The sequence below is a fragment of the Mobula birostris genome, chromosome 12, assembly GCF_030028105.1.
Source record: "Mobula birostris isolate sMobBir1 chromosome 12, sMobBir1.hap1, whole genome shotgun sequence".
NCBI classification, from domain to species: Eukaryota; Metazoa; Chordata; class Chondrichthyes; order Myliobatiformes; family Myliobatidae; genus Mobula; species Mobula birostris.
The window spans coordinates 40,923,138-40,939,142 of NC_092381.1; the positions used below are offsets into that span (position 1 = coordinate 40,923,138).

Sequence of the window (16,005 nt, forward strand, 5' to 3'; positions counted from 1 at the left end):
CCTGCGCAGTGATTATAGGGAATTGGGGAAGAGGCTGAAAAGCAGAACTTCCAAAGTAGTAATCTTTGGATTGAAATTTCAAAGTAAACTTTATTCTCAAAGTACATGTATATCACCATTTAAAACCCTGACATTCATTTTCCAGTAAGAATTCTCAACAAATCTGTTAGTTTAAAAAAAAATGAAATCAAATCCTTAGAAAGAGACGATATAGGATTGGAAGATTAGAAGCCTTTTGGGTACAGTTCAGAAACTGCCAGGGTAAGAACACCCTGATGGAAGTTATATACAGGCACTTGAACAGTAGCCAGGGTGTGGGATATAAATTAGAATGGGAGATAGAAAAGGCATGTGTTAAGGGCAATGTTACGATAGTCATGGGACAATTTCAATATGCAGGAAGATTGGGAAAAATCAGATTGATGCTGGATCACAAAATCTAAGGTAATATGGCTTAACTTTCTTTAAAAGCAGTGACCTGTAGAATAATGGAATTTTAATCCAAATGAATAAAAATTTACTTTTTGATAGTTCCATGGTATTGGACACCAACGTCCATATTTCAAAAGCAAACAGCTGCAGCTACTGAACTTTGAAATAAAATATTTGAAGTGTTAACATTTCATTAAAACAAGAAAAAATTAACAGGTGAGAAAGGCAGGAAGGGTGGAGAGATCAAAAGAAAGATTATAATTCAAATACTCTGCTCCGTGTCCTATTGGAAACTCTGACCATTTGAAATCTGGCTCACTAAGTAATGGCTGCCCTGCACCCTTCAGATTTGGTAGGGCCCTGGTTTCTAAACCCCCTTTAAATTAAACTTTGTTTGCAGCAGCAGTTGATGAAAATGGCAAGCAAAGAAGGCTCACTGTGAATGCATCTATACCACACATTAATTGTACAGTGTTATCAGATAGGCTAGTCACTAAACAACTGGCTCTATGATACTTCATTGCTGTGGTTACAGTAAACCTGGCAGAATACTTGGAGTAAATTGTGATGAAATGCAGTGGATTCTGGTTAAGTGGGACACATTGGAACCATAGCACTTTGGATCAATTAAGCAGTTACCCCAATTTGACAAAGCTTTATGGAAATAGTTAAAAAGGTAAAGACGATAAACTATCACCTGTAACAAATTATGTATTAAATGAAATACAGAACAAATGAGACCACTACCAAAACTACTACAGAGCTGTAAAACTGTCTATTAGTTCCTAATAGTTATTGACAGGAATTAATACAGTATCTGTTGTTCTTTTGATTGTAAACAAACAAAATCAGTGTAGATAATGAAACGCCTTCCTGTAATGCTATCGACGATTGCATCCTCCATATCTTCTTTTTCATCATAACATTCACGATGATTGTTGATAACTACAAATTCTTTGTACTGCCTAACTTGAAGTAGTGAAATCGTTCATTTTCACTCCCGGCCATTTCTGGCATCTCTAAGCCTGAAACCATATTAAGCAAAACAGTTCTGAATTATCTTGCTGCTTATTATGTGCCAACTATCAATGACAGAAGTCACTGCTTTTTGAACACAAACGCATACAAGTGACATTTTAAAACTGTTCACTCTAAGTTCTAATGGCCACACGCTGTGCACATGATTGACTCTAGTTAGAAACTTGGCAACAGTCTCCTGTTCCAATTAAGCAGTATAGTATCCCAGATAAATGAAGGGAACCCTAGATATTTTCTCCATTAGCTTTTACTCTAAGAGTTGTCCCAAATAAGCAGCTGCTTTGATTAACCAATGACTCAATTAACCTGCATCCACTGTGATTGAAATGACAGCCAGAGATTTCTTGTCCCAGGGACCACATGATGAGGTATACTGCAACCGTTCTTCTAGGATTTAACAATAATTAGAAACAACATTGTCAATTTGTTTCTAAGCACTAACAAGATTTTGAAATTATGGTCATCACTATCTAACATTAGGTACTTCCTTGATTTCTTCCATTCTTAATAATGTAGTATAACTTGCTATCGAAAAGGTAGCATGATACCCATGCAAGTCACTTATTCACACAGCTAAAATTCGAGCCCGTCTGCTTTCTCTGCCAGCGGATAGAAGAGTAAGAAAACACAAGACTGATCAAACACCTTGATGGTTCTTTTTCACAAATAGATGGAAATCAGAAGAAATTGTTGTCAAGATGTCAGTGGGATTCTGCAGTACTTTCCCTACCAATTACTTCAGGAAGTGTACATGTTCAGCTAATGATTGCAGTTAATAAACTGACCGTTTTCTTCCATTGTAGATGGCAGATGCAGCTCCCCTTTGGGCATAAGGGAAGATGAAAGAGAACCAAAAATGTCTTCAGATGACGATGTCAGTGTGAACTTGGAAGGATTATCTGATAGTCCACCTGAATTAAATCTCAGTGATCTATCCTGATATTTGGAGTCTCCGGGAACTGGAAACCTGCAAGGGGGCATTACTGCAAAATTCTCTCAAAAGGATTTTCATACTGTCAAGATTTCTTCCCCTTAATCAAATTAATCCAGTTCAAAGGCTGGAGCTCAAACACCAGAAAATCTGCAGATGCTGGAAATTGTGTATGTTCCAAAGGCTGGAGTTATTATTCTTAATGCTGTGACACTTGAGGTAGACAAATCAATGTTTTGAGTTTATATTTATGCCACTGAAAATATAATTAATATTAGGATTTCAAGTCCTAGTCCATTTCTGATCACTTTAAAGTTTGATGGTTAATGTTACTGTTCATGATTAAAATTGAAATCACTTAGATTTAAGAAATTGGTAGATGACAGTGGTATTGCACTCTAACAGTGATGCCCCATCCAATTCACTCTTAAGTGTCTGTGCTTCTTATAAGAGGCTATAAAATACGCTCCTGGCATCGGAGTTTGGAGTTCAATTCTGGTGTTTTCTGCGTGTCCTCCCCATAGAATGTATGTGCTTTCTCTAGCAGTGCTGGTCTGTGTGGCACAGAGCTGGAAGGGCCTATTCTGTGCTGCATCTCCGGATAAAGTAAATAAAATTCTCAGGCTACATTTACCTTCTGTGAAACTAAAACCAAAATATTGGATTTATTATAAAATCTGTCAGTTAACTTAAAAGGGGGCTGACGTGGCACCTTTTACAGAAATGTGAAATAACTGATTTATCCAAAAATTGCTTTAGTATTAATCCCACTTTTCTCCCACCAAATGCATACTATGGTGGACCAAAATGGGTAATTAATCATAGTTATTGAAATAATCTCTAGCTGCATTTCTCAATTATTTGTGCTTGCATGTGGGCTACTGGTAAACCAGAGATGTGATTCTGAATTAATAGTTGTGCACAAGGTTGATATGGAAAGCAGTTACTAAAAATGGGAAACACCCAGAGGAACTGTTTAAAAGGAGAAGAAATTGCACTATGGTTGTTTTATATGTAATTATTTGGAAATAATCTTGTTTTAAGATCCTGCTTACCCAATAGTAGAAACAAAATTAGAAACATCAGTTAAACATTAGTTCAACTATGACCTTACAGTGAGGAGAAAAGAACAGTTTTTGTAAACAAAAGTAAATACATTGTTAAACTAAATATCCAAACATTTGTATACGTTTCATGGTTAAAAGGGCTTCACCCAGTGGTTCCAGAAAAAATAAAGCCATTGTCTATAAACCTTATGCATAGGGCATTTTTTCCCTATGCTTTGGCTTCATACCATTACTTTGATTAAAAATAATTTACAAATACAATGGCATTTATCCATCTTGGTATAAAAACCACAATCCACCTACCCTAGATGTCTGCTGCCAATTTATCAAACTATGGGAATAACCATATGTCAAAATATTTCAAAGTGACCTGGAGAAATTCAAATGTCTACCAAAAGGTAGCAAGTTCATGGTGGTGCAGACCCTCTTTATTGGGAAATAGCAGAGATAGGTTTCCTTTTTTTAAAACAAAAAAAGACTGCAGTCATCGGATCCAGACTTGAACCTTGTCAGAATCGGGTTTATTATCAGACACGTCACAAATTTTGTTGTTTTGTGGCAGCAGCATGATCCATTTCCAGCTGATGTCTGCTGTTGTGCAGTTTTATATCTGTAACATCAAACCACCTGTCCCATAGGCTGTAACCTGCAGTTCTGCCAGCAACACCAGCATCACAACCAACTTAATACTTTGAAAGATCAATACAGTCATTGCAGGTCAGAAGGTAACCATTCAAGCTGTACTGTTCACTAACCGAGCTGTTCTGATATCCTGCAGATCTTAGTTATACCGATAGTCTTCCCAGACTATCACTCTAGAACAGCAACACCATCTTAATGAAAGAGGCAGCATAGAACATTAACTTGTTCACTCCAAACTTCCCCATTCAGATTCAACTCTACCTCTTGTTTCCTCGGAGGTGAAGTCATTGAAAGAAAAATGAAATGACATCCAGCAGGACAAATGGAAAATAAACTTAAATATTCACAGGTAAGCTCATAGAGCGTGTCAATGCAGAACAATGTTAGGAAATATAAGGCATAAAGCATTTGCTAAAGCATTATTGCTCAAACACTCCTATCCAGTGAGTACAAAAATTTAAGTTCCCAACTCCACAATGGTGCATCCTGCTCCCTTTGAGTCTTCTAGTGAAGCAAAAGGTGCAACTGCTGGACCAGGTTAATTTTGTACCTTTCAATATCAGGCATTATGACTGGGTATGGAAGTTGTTAATCAAGAAATGGTTTTCCATAAAAATTACTTACAGGTAGCTAGATAGATTGGAAAAATTGTTAAATAATTGTTTGCTTTAGGTTTTAAGTACATTTAAAATAAAACATTGTTTAAAAGGATGTCCCTCTATGAATTTTGGAAACAGTACCATGTGTGCTTATATTGTGAAAGTATGATCTATTTTTTCCTAAAGGCAATCTTCTATATATAGAATATTGTAACAAGTGTGCTTTATACAGTGTACATTTTAAATATTAGTTTACAAATCAGATTTTTTAAAAATCATGACCAAAATAAATAATTTACATCTCTTAATCTCCCTCCAGGAGAATTAATTTCTGAGAACTTCATTTTTGTAGTAGTTTATCAGAGGTCATTGGATCATTTCCATCCTTCAACTTGCTGAAGGCCATAAAGAACCCCAGGACTGAAGAATTCAGGAAATGAAGATTTGATGTGCTGGTGTTAATTTTAATTTAGGGTTAAAATAGGACCAAGCCTGGTTGCTAAAGGAGGAGAGTTGGGCCTGTGGCTAAAATCCCCATTTTGTAAAAACCCAGAGCTACAGAAACACTGAGAAGCTCCGAAGATCTCATCCCTGGAAGAGGAAGGATCTTCACTTAGAAACTACATAGAAGATGGGTTACACCTGGGGACAACTTGCCCAGGACAGAGGACTGGCAAGCTGCTGTCAGCACCCTATGCCCCAGGGAGGGGTAATGGATTTAAGACAACAAAATGTGGTAAGAATAGAGGGTTGAGATTGTGTGAATCATGAAGGGCTGGTGAACCATCATGTTCAAACTATTATGAGAAAATAAAGAAAGATGTTCATGTATAGAACAGTTTACCATAACAATAGTTTAACCAGAGATCACTGACTTGCAACTGGATTAAAATTGCCATAAAATTATACTTCAGTGGAACAAAAGCACAGAAAGTTAAATATATTTGGACAGCTTCCAGGACAAAACGTTCCTTGAGGCAGATTAAATATCATCTTTGTGCCACTTGTCTAGGCTGTTAAGCTGTGGAATAGGGTGACAAGCTTCATGTAATTAGGTAACAATCAAAAGGGAAGTAAGACAAGAAATTCTGGTTTTACTTTAAATCTGAATAAATGTGAAATCTTGACATTCATATCAGAAGGCGTGAATATTGATGAATGGATTATTTTCAAAAGGTTTGGACATTGAAAACAATGCAGCAGTTACCAAGCTAATCAGAAAACTGATTAATTTAAGAACAATTTAACCTGCAGAGCATTTGTATGTACAAACTAGACATTGAAAAAATATTTAAGTTTTAAATAGCAGCTGCATCAAAACTGAGAAACCAATCAACATTTTTGGACCTCTACTGAAAGGTTAAACACGAAACAACTCCCTGTACTATACCCATAAAAACCATTCTCAACTCTCATTTACAGAAAAATACCAAGCCCTGCCCGTGTTTGTTTATTATATTGTAATTATCCATCAGCAGACTAGCATATTTCCGTGAAACCACCTGAACAGAAACAAATGCAGGTATTTAGATCCTGATTGTTATCGGACATCAAAAACATGATGTAATAGAAGAAAATCTAGAACCTAGTACATTCTTTACAGCAATGCTTCCCGCTCCCAAGGGCACTGCCTCAAAGACGAGCATGCCCTTTGGGGTTTTGAGGCTTTTCAGCCCTATGCCATTGCAGAGAAAATGGAACATCAGATCAGCTGTCGGGGGCTCTGTAGTCAGATTGCCCCCCTCTCAGTGGGAAGAGTTTGTTGCCGATTCTCGAGTTGGAGAACTTGGAAAAAGTGACACATCAGACTTTGAACACCGTAAATCAGCAAGTTGTTTTGTCTGTCTCCCCTCTTGCTGAGTGATCCCTCGCTGCCCCTTTGAGGGGGAGAGGGAGACAGAGAGAACCTGTGGCATGTCAAATTAACGGGTGAGCGATTCGTTTTTGTTGTACTGCAGAGATTTTGCTATTACTTGCTTTGGGGATGGATGGTGCTTTTTTGGCTGAAGTAAGTGGGGGAGGGTCGATGCTTTGCTGCTGGTGTGTGTGTGTGGGGGGGGAATAGGGGTTCTAACAATTTTACTGTCACTCATTATTTAGGGCACACTTTGTTTTCATGCATGTCTGCGACAAACAAGAATTTCAGCTGTTTAAATGAACCAAGATGAAATTTCAGTGAATTCGATTTATCGATCCTTGCACCACTTCTGCTCAGTTGAGCTGTTCCCTTGATTAGATCCTTTTCAAATGGGGGGGGGGGGGGCGGAATCATTTAATTTCTTTCCCAGATTCCATATGAAGGGCAGTTTGCCAACCCATCACACCTCAGCCTCAAAGCAAGTAACTTCTGAATGAATTCACACAAGTTGAAGGGAAAATCAATTTAATAAAAGAAAAAGACAATGGTATAAAATTAACATTCAGAACATTTCCTACTTATTGCCATAAACAAACATTCCATAGGAAACTAAAATTACACAAATGTTTGCAGCAGTTTTCTGCACAACTTTGATCATTTGAAGACAATTCAAATAGTGCAACTGTTTCCACTCAAATTTAGTATACTTTTTACACAATCAGATGCAAATCACAGGGAAGGTTGTCAATGATCAACTTTCTCTAAGTCTCACTTGCTAACAAGTAAAATTTCACAAAAAATGACAAATTAGCAATATCAACAGGCTGATACATTGTCAGTAGGGGTGCAATGTCTACTAATGAGATACATGCTGCTTCAATTCTGCACATTACAATTCCTTGCACTATTTTGGAATTTTCCCTTGGAGCCCTAAATCTTTACCTAATAACCAAATATAACTTAAAATGCAAATATCTAGGCCATACTCTTATCTTAAAAGTACTGTTATGTTACTACATACAAGTATCCTAAAACTTAAATTTCAACTAACATGTAGCAAACTGAAATTTTTCTTCAATAATTGTACAGGATGTCTGCTCAAGGCAAAAGAAATAACCATGTTTTTTTCTCCTCATTAAAAACTGCATTTTTCATCATTATCCAGTTAAAAATGTAATATTGAAATGTGCATGTTTTGCAAGATCTCTTCATTTCAAGATTGGTCTGTCATAGTTAATATTATGTTATTTTTGCTCAGCCCTTGTTATATCTGTTGAATACTTAAGGTCAATGGAAAAACACATATTGGTAACAAAGGGTAGCTGGAGAGCAGATCATGAGATGGTCAACAGTTTATAACATTAAGTAAATAAGTAAAATCAAAAATACCGTTGTAACATCACTGATCTGTTTATCATTTTAAACATTTTAGTCTTTTGAGCAGTTCTGTGAGGCTAGCAATTTTTTTCCCCCAAGGATGTTAAGGTTCCATAAAATACTAGTTTTTAAAACTGCAGCCTTTTCTCCACTGGAGAGATTTCAGAAGGACAAATGCCGCAATTTTAAGAACTAATATATTATGGAACATGAACATTTTTTGAAAAACATGTTATTACCATTCTTTAAGATACAGAGTACTCAAGCCCATGATCATTCGGTTTGGAAAAAGTGTGTTCTCTCCAAAACAGACACATCTAAATGTTTGCATAAGCCACTACTTTGGAATAAAGCAGCTAATTATTCAGTTTCTTCCGTAATGAAATCAGTCAATGCGGAATGTTAACTATTACAAGAACAAAAACAATGACTCCATAAACCTTTCATAGCAAACATTTCCATGACTAAATGCAGAGCATGAAAGAATAACTCCAAATATCTGGTGTGAAATTTCATTTTACTACCCGAAATCCACGGCCAGTCGGTGAGCTCCCGGGAACCATTGCCTTAAGAACGTATTATATAAATATTGCTAGATGTTCACTTTCTATATCTTAATGAACATCTTCTTTAACACAGAAATTTTTGAGCAATGTTCTTCCCTCCAATAGGTTGCAAAACTTAGAAGGTTTCAGTACTTTTATGGTTTTCATACAAGTAGTTTCAGGCTTGTTCTGCATTGGTTCATGGACTTGAATAGTCTCTTTTTGCTGGTCAAATTCTAGTGTGACCTGGCATAGCATTTAATACCTTCAAAACTGTAGATATTATTCTGAACCCAAAAGACTTGGTAATACTACTTCAGGGTATTGTCTCTTGAACAGCTACATCTCTCAAGTTTTCCCATCAGCTTCCCCACTTTTGTTGTCTCCTCTAATTACAAAACTTCAAATTTAAAAGATTATCTGGAGACTACCAAGATTGCAAGCATGTCTTGCAAATTCAAGGAAAATGCTAGAAGCCTGTCCATTCAGAATCCAACAGGTAATTTTTCTAGCTTCTTGAAATTGTTACTTTGATAAATTAATATCTCTTTAGCAGAATTATTCATACCTTTATTATGTTTCAGTTGAGGGTTAGACAAGGCAATGATTTAAAATTGGAGACATTGAAAAAGTAACAAATGTTTTACCCAACTCATACACATCTAACTTTGAGACCAATTCTAATATATCATTCAATTTAAGGTGTTAATATTTAAAGAAGGAATAATTTAGTTTTGTGTGAATTTGATTTTATTTACAACTTAATGAACAAAAGAATACAGAAGTCCACCAGGGGGCACTTGTGCAATACGTTCAGAATTATGATCAAAGGAACATAGCAATTAACAGTAGACAAGAAAATTAGAAATCTTGGAATTGGGAGCAAAGAAACAAGTGCTAGAAGACCTCAGCAGGTCAGGTAGCATCTACCACCTAATACATCTTGACCTCTCCCCACACCAACACCCCCGCCCCGCAACTCTCCGCAGAGATCATTCCCTCCACGATTCCTTTTGTCCATTCAGCTCTCCCCAGTAAACTCCTTTCTGGCACTTATCCATGCAAGTGCCAGAAGTGCTACACCTGCCCATTCACTTCGTCCCTCATCTCCTTTCAGGGCCCCAAACAATCCTTCCAAATGAGGCAATCCTTCACCTGGGAATCTGTTGGGTTTGTTTACTGTATCCAGTGGCCCTGATGCAGACTGGGAGACTGCTACGTTGAGGCACCTCCACTCCACCCACAAAAATCAGGATTTCCCAGTAGCCAACCATTTTAATTCCTATCCCCATTCCAACATGTCAGTCCATGGCCTCGTCTTCTGCCACAATGAGGCCACTCTCAGGTTGGAGGAACAACACTTCATTTTCCATCTAGGTAGTCACCAACCTGATGGCATGAACACAGATCTCTCCAACTTAGAGTAATTCCACCCCCACTTCAATTCCCCATTCTGGCCTCTTACCTCTTCTCCTCAGCTGCCCATCAACCCCCCCCCCCCCACACACACACACTCCGGTGCTCCTCCTCCCATCAGATTTCTCCTTCAGTCCTTTACACCTTTTCCAACAATCACCTCCCAGCTTGTCCTCCTTCCCCTCTCCCACCTTATTCTATCTCCACCCCCCCCAGTTCTAATGAAGGGTCTCTGCCCGAAATATTGACTGTTTCTGCCAGCATTTTATTTTGCAACCACATACTTCATTTTATGTACTTAACCAACTCATTAGATTTCAAAAATGATATTTCACTAAGATTTAAAATTAAAAAACAATAATCAAGGCTCAGGCTTTTATATAATACTGCTTGAAAATGAAATGTCTGATGGAGTAATATGCAATTCTTCCTCGTTCTTTCACATTACAAGTAATATAAGATTGTAGACCAGTGAAAGCAAGGCTAGCACTGCTGACATTGTCAAAAGCAGAAACTAAATCAGCCCTTCAGCTGATAACTGCAACCAGCCAGCAAAATAGGCAATATAGTGCCTCTTATGAACAAAACAGTGGAACAATGCATCTAGATGCTTACTTATAGACAAAAATGCAAAGGTTCACAGAGTACATCACTGGCCTTTATATCAATGGATTTGGAATATTAAAAAGCTTGTTTCAACGGCAGAATACTCAAATCCAATCGTGTTAAGTGCAGAGAAAGTTTCTACTGGTGGGTGAATCCATACTGAGGAGTCCTTTGTGCTTTAAATTACTCAAATACCAGCATGAAAGAGAGACATTTTCATGTCCAATCTCACACCTGTCCAACATGACATCCTCCTCTTCCTGTGGAAGTCTGGAATGTGCAGCCCAAATCAAGCCATGGATGTTTCTGAAGATTGGTGCCATTACCCCAAAATTCCAAAAAGTTTGAAAAGAAAGCAGGTAAAGCAAGCTAGGGATATGAGTCAACCACAATCCTACTCAAAGGCACAACAGGCTTGTGGAAATCAGTATCGTTCCCTTCAACCTGTTGACTCACAGGAGTTTGCTCAGTTGTGTTAAGCACCATCAGCTGAAGATCAAGATGACCGTAAAGCAGAAGAATACCGAATGAAAGTCAGGGAGTATTTCCATCAAAAAAAGACTGGAAGCACTGCAGTGAGAAATCCAACTTTTACAAACCATTCAACACTTGATCCATCTCCATGATAACACTCAGCACCTCCATGTGAACAACAGTGCAGAACCCCTTGACTGTTTTATTACTCAATTCACTAATGAACTTACCAAAGGAAAAGTGGCATCTTTTAAAATCTACTGTATGTAAATACTTTGTCTACAAAAGTTATTACCATCACAGCCTTAAAGCTAACCTTGCACATACAAATGAAAAACTGCCTGAAATTAATTTTGTAGCCAGTGCCCAAATAATTAAGATTCAATTTCAATTGATCTGTGCAAGGGCAACAAAAGAATGCAAACTAACACTGCATATTTAAAAGGATGCACACACGAATACTCCTATTTGAGAAGGAAAAGTAACACAAGCAAGGCCAATTCAAAAGAACCTGAAAAATTCAATGTGCATTGAGCAGTTCCACATTAAACAAGAATGATCACTTGGTTCTTCCCACCCTCCAAAAACTCAATAAAAAGTTAGACATCTGAGCCTAACAAAATTAACACAATTTAGAATATACTTTCAAATCACTTCCCTTACACAAAGGTCTTAAGTAGAAACTGCACCATAGAAACTACTCACTCAGAATTGCAGCATTATATGTCGTCACTGAATCAACAGTCCATGTAGCATTTCAATCTAAGAAAATGTTCTTCACAATATATCTTTAGCAGTAACAGAAGAAAGAAATCTTTATAACTCAATACAAGTATAATTAAATTGTTCACTTTGCTGAATCTGGACAATGACTTAAGCACAATCTAAAAATATTTGAGCTACAGCAAATAGGGGAACATTGACTGTTTGATACAATTTATACCATTGGTCCCATTTCACACTAGTTGCTATTAAGAACAGGGTGATTTAGTAAATTATGTTGCAAAACCTGCATGTGATTATCAAAAGCCCAGGGGTTAAAACAAAAAATAATTCTCTCCAAAATCCTGACAGAAAGTACAATTCAGAATAATTTGCTCATAAAATAAACATCTTCAATAATTGGGGGAGGGGGAGGGGGGGAAATGCCCAAATGGCCCAAAACTTCCATCCTGTCCTGGGGCTCCAGCCAACAGAGTGACCACCCCAAGGCTCGAGCTGAGAACATGACTACTGGCCCACCCTACAAGGAGACTGAAATGCAGTGTTCTACTTTTGCAGGGAGGAAAAAGTTTACTATCCTAATCACTTCTCACGGCCATTTACTTTGTCCAAGTCACTCAAAAATATTTTTAACATAAAAGCAAGCTGTTCACACCTTGGTCAGAAAGCAGACATTTCCCCTCCATGCGTCAGGAAGCAGGCACTTTATTTTCCTGTCCACCCTCAATGACAATTGAACTTCAGGTTCCTGTGCTTGCCACGTCTGTCAATAAAATCCAACGAGGCCAATGGGTTTGGACCAGCTACTGCAGAGAGCTTTTTGAAACTGCAGTTAGTATGGGGAAAAAAAACCCATTCACATAGGAAAGTGTCAGCAACTTTAAATTCCCCCGTGTTATCATTCCAGAGGATCTGTCCTGCGCTCAGCACATAGGTGCCATTATTAAGAAAGCACAGCAGCACCTCCACTTCCTTAGAAATTTGCAAAGATCTGGCATGGCACCTAAAACTTTAACAAACTTTGATAGATGTGTGATGTTGACTGGTTGCATCACAGCCTGGTATGGAAACACCAACACCCTCAAAACGAATATCCTACAAAAATAATGGATATTGACCATTGAGCACTGTTGCAAGAAGCAGCATCCATCAAAGACCCCCACCATCCAGGCAATGCTCTGTTCTTGCTGCTGCCATCAGAAAGGTGGTACAGGAGCCTCAGGACTCACACCATCAGGTTCTTCAAACAGAGGGGAGAACCTATGGACTCACTCTCGAGGACTTCTCATCTTATGTTCTTGGATTGACTGTATACGTTCGCAAAAAAGCAAACTGTAAGGCTGTATATGGTGACATACGTGTACTTTGATAATAAATTTACTTTGAACATAACACTCTACACTAATGTTATACAGTAACAGACCAATTCTCACCAGTATTATACCATTAGACAATTAAACCAGTGCCCATCAGTACTGTACCATGTAATACTGTAATAGATATCAACACTGCATCCTGCTATACAGTAGCAGACTTGCCCACTTGTACTGTACCCTAGTGTTGTAACAGATCTGTCTACCACTGTATCATGTTATACAGTAACTACACCATCCCCAATATTGTACTGTTACAAAAAACCCATCCCCAATATTCCACCCTAATGTTGTGCAGTAACAGACCTATCCCTATGAGTACTGCACCCTGATATACAGCGAGATCTGTCTTCAATAGTATAATAGATTTGGGTCTATAACTAGATATGGAGTGGATGGAAGGGGGAAGTTGTGTTCCATAGTTGATCAGAAAACAAAACCTCCACAACATTCTTCATATACTACAGACTCACAGCACTGGTTTTGAAAGTCAGAGTTGCCACATTTTTTTTTAAATTGGAGTTGTCCTAAAAGTTCCCCACAAACTGCTGGGAAGCCTACAACAGGGTCACCAGTTATGGGATAGAAGCAAACTTAGCCAAGGTGTGGGCCACGTGGTGCCAATTCCGTGGTCTGTCTGTAATCAGCAACCAGCAATGCCGTGTTTCTCAGTTGTAACGGCAAACTAGAAGTCAGATACCCATTTGCAAGTTTAGAATTTAATAATCAAAAGGCTTGGATTCTGCTAAATTCAGAAAATTCTCATTCCCAGCATTTGTTTTATTTTCCTTTAGAGATACAGCAAGGAACAGGTCTTTCGGCCCACCACGCCATGTTGCCCAGATTTAACCCTATCCTAATCACGGGGCAACTTATAATGACCAATTAACCTACTACCTGGTATGTCTTTGGACTGTGGGAGGAAACCGAAAGACTTCGGAAGAAACCCATGCATGCGCATGTGGGAAAAATGTACAAACTTTCTTACAGATAACGCCAGAATTGAACTCCAATCTTTGACACCGAGCTGCATTGACATCATGTTAACCGCTACACTACCATAGCATGCGGGAAAAAAAAACCGGAAGTACTGGAACTTAAAACATCCATTTACCAATTCCATAAATACTGCAAGTTCTGAAACCTATCGATATAGGTTCAAGAAATCATAGTACACGCTTAGGACATCAGAAACTAACAGTGATACCTGTCGAGGAATGTTGGATACTAGCTCCTTTGGGTTATGTATGAACATCTGTAATACCTTCTACAAGATGTGTTTGGTGCAGAGAGAAAGGTTCTCATTTTTTGGTCTACTAATAAGTTAAAAAGTTGCCAGTTGCTTTAAGTGTGTTTGAATAAATAGGATAATGTTTAAAACTCTATGGATAGCAAATGAAATACTTTGGGGACAGGATAACATCAATTTTGACCAATGTTCAACCCCAGCTGAGCCACAAGTTAAAGAAAACAAAAAGATACGTTTGAATGCAAGTTTAGCTCACACTAAAAATGTTACAGTCCTCAATGTCCCAGCCAACAATACTTCAAAACACAATAGTTGCACTGTTGATGAGATCTCATTTTGACAGCAGATTGTTAGTAGCTGTAGAGGGACAATGGTGTGTCTTCTTCCATCATGTCATCCTAGAAAGGCAAGAAAGTATTAGATTAGAAAACAAAAAGACCCTTCCTCCCATTTAAGAAATACTCCACTTTCAAGAACTCATTCACTTCATGCACCATCCTTTGTGCTAGTTACCAAATGGCTACTTGGAGACAGCACACCCTGTAACTAATTCACCATAGAATCACCACGGCACAGAAGATGACTCTATGCTAACCATCAAGGTCCTACGGAGTATATACTAATCTCCTCACATTTAGATAAACTCACCCCACATTGCACCATTCACCTACACAACGACTAATTAACCTGTCTGGATTTTCTATAATGAGAGAATATCAGAATATGGATGAAAGAAAAATGGAAGGCTATGTGGGAGAGAAGGGACAGATTGATCTTGGAGTAGGTTAAAAGGTCAACACAGCATTATGGGCCAAAAGGCCTGTGCTGTGCTAGATAGTTCTTATGTTCTATGATGCCCAAGGAGAACGTACAAACTTCACACATACACACCAGAAAGGACTGAACCCAGGATGCCAGAGCAGTGAGGTAGCATCACCACTAGCTGTACTATTGCCTTCAGCATTTCTCCCATGGCACAGTGGAGACATTCTATCTGAATGTCTTATTAGCACAAAAATCTATCAAATGATCTGCATCTGGCGGGGTGGAGATACATCTCTACCAAATGGGGGTGCAAGGCGCTCCTTACCTCCACTAGCCTGCTGGCCACCCTTGGGCAAGGTGTAGCACCTTGATCAGGGTTACATGAAGCCACGGGAAATGGTCGTATGAGCAGTTGGTGCATATTACAGGTCCTGGTTATGCAACCACTGACTCCAGGCAAACAATCTCTGAAGAGTATTGTTAATGGCTGGGTACACCCATCTTGTAAACACACTGACCAGAAGAAGCCAATGGCAAACCACTTCTGTAGAAAAGTTTACCAAGAATAATCATGGTCATTGGAAGACCACGATCACCCATGTGATCAACACAGCACATAACAAATGAACGATCTGCCTGACAGTAATATTTTGATTCTGACATACTTAAGGATAGGCTCCAGTCACAATTAACAAATGTGTTTCCGACAAAACAACGAATACATACACTTCATTCACCATTCTTTAGCATAGTCTCCTCTCTGGAACTGGTAGGCTTTTATGCCAGTATATCTTAGTCCTGCTGGTATTCTAACAAACTAATGTAGAAAGTGCCAATAATGTCAAAATCCTTAGATTGGTTTCCTTGGATGCGAAACAGTTGCCATTACTGAACTCAAATGGGAATGGTG

At 38.3% G+C, this 16,005-nt stretch overlaps 2 protein-coding genes across 3 annotated transcripts in view; one reads left to right on the forward strand and one right to left on the reverse strand.

Moving 5' to 3' along the window:
• Window positions 1-6,169, forward strand: part of LOC140205861 (uncharacterized) — a 55,470-nt gene extending 49,301 nt beyond the window's left edge. The window contains exon 11 of one of the 2 annotated variants that reach the window (XM_072273659.1): window positions 2,274-6,169. In XM_072273659.1, coding sequence (XP_072129760.1) covers window positions 2,274-2,410 — 137 coding nt within the window. In that variant the 3' untranslated portion in view covers window positions 2,411-6,169. The remainder of the gene's footprint in view (window positions 1-2,273) is intronic. The other variant, XM_072273657.1, reaches the window with a different exon arrangement.
• Window positions 6,170-7,075: 906 nt separating this feature from the next.
• LOC140205863 (uncharacterized) overlaps window positions 7,076-16,005 on the reverse strand; it is a 66,287-nt gene continuing 57,357 nt past the window's right edge. Inside the window, exon 5 of the mRNA XM_072273661.1 lies at window positions 7,076-14,728. Coding sequence (XP_072129762.1) covers window positions 14,681-14,728 — 48 coding nt within the window. The 3' untranslated portion in view covers window positions 7,076-14,680. The remainder of the gene's footprint in view (window positions 14,729-16,005) is intronic.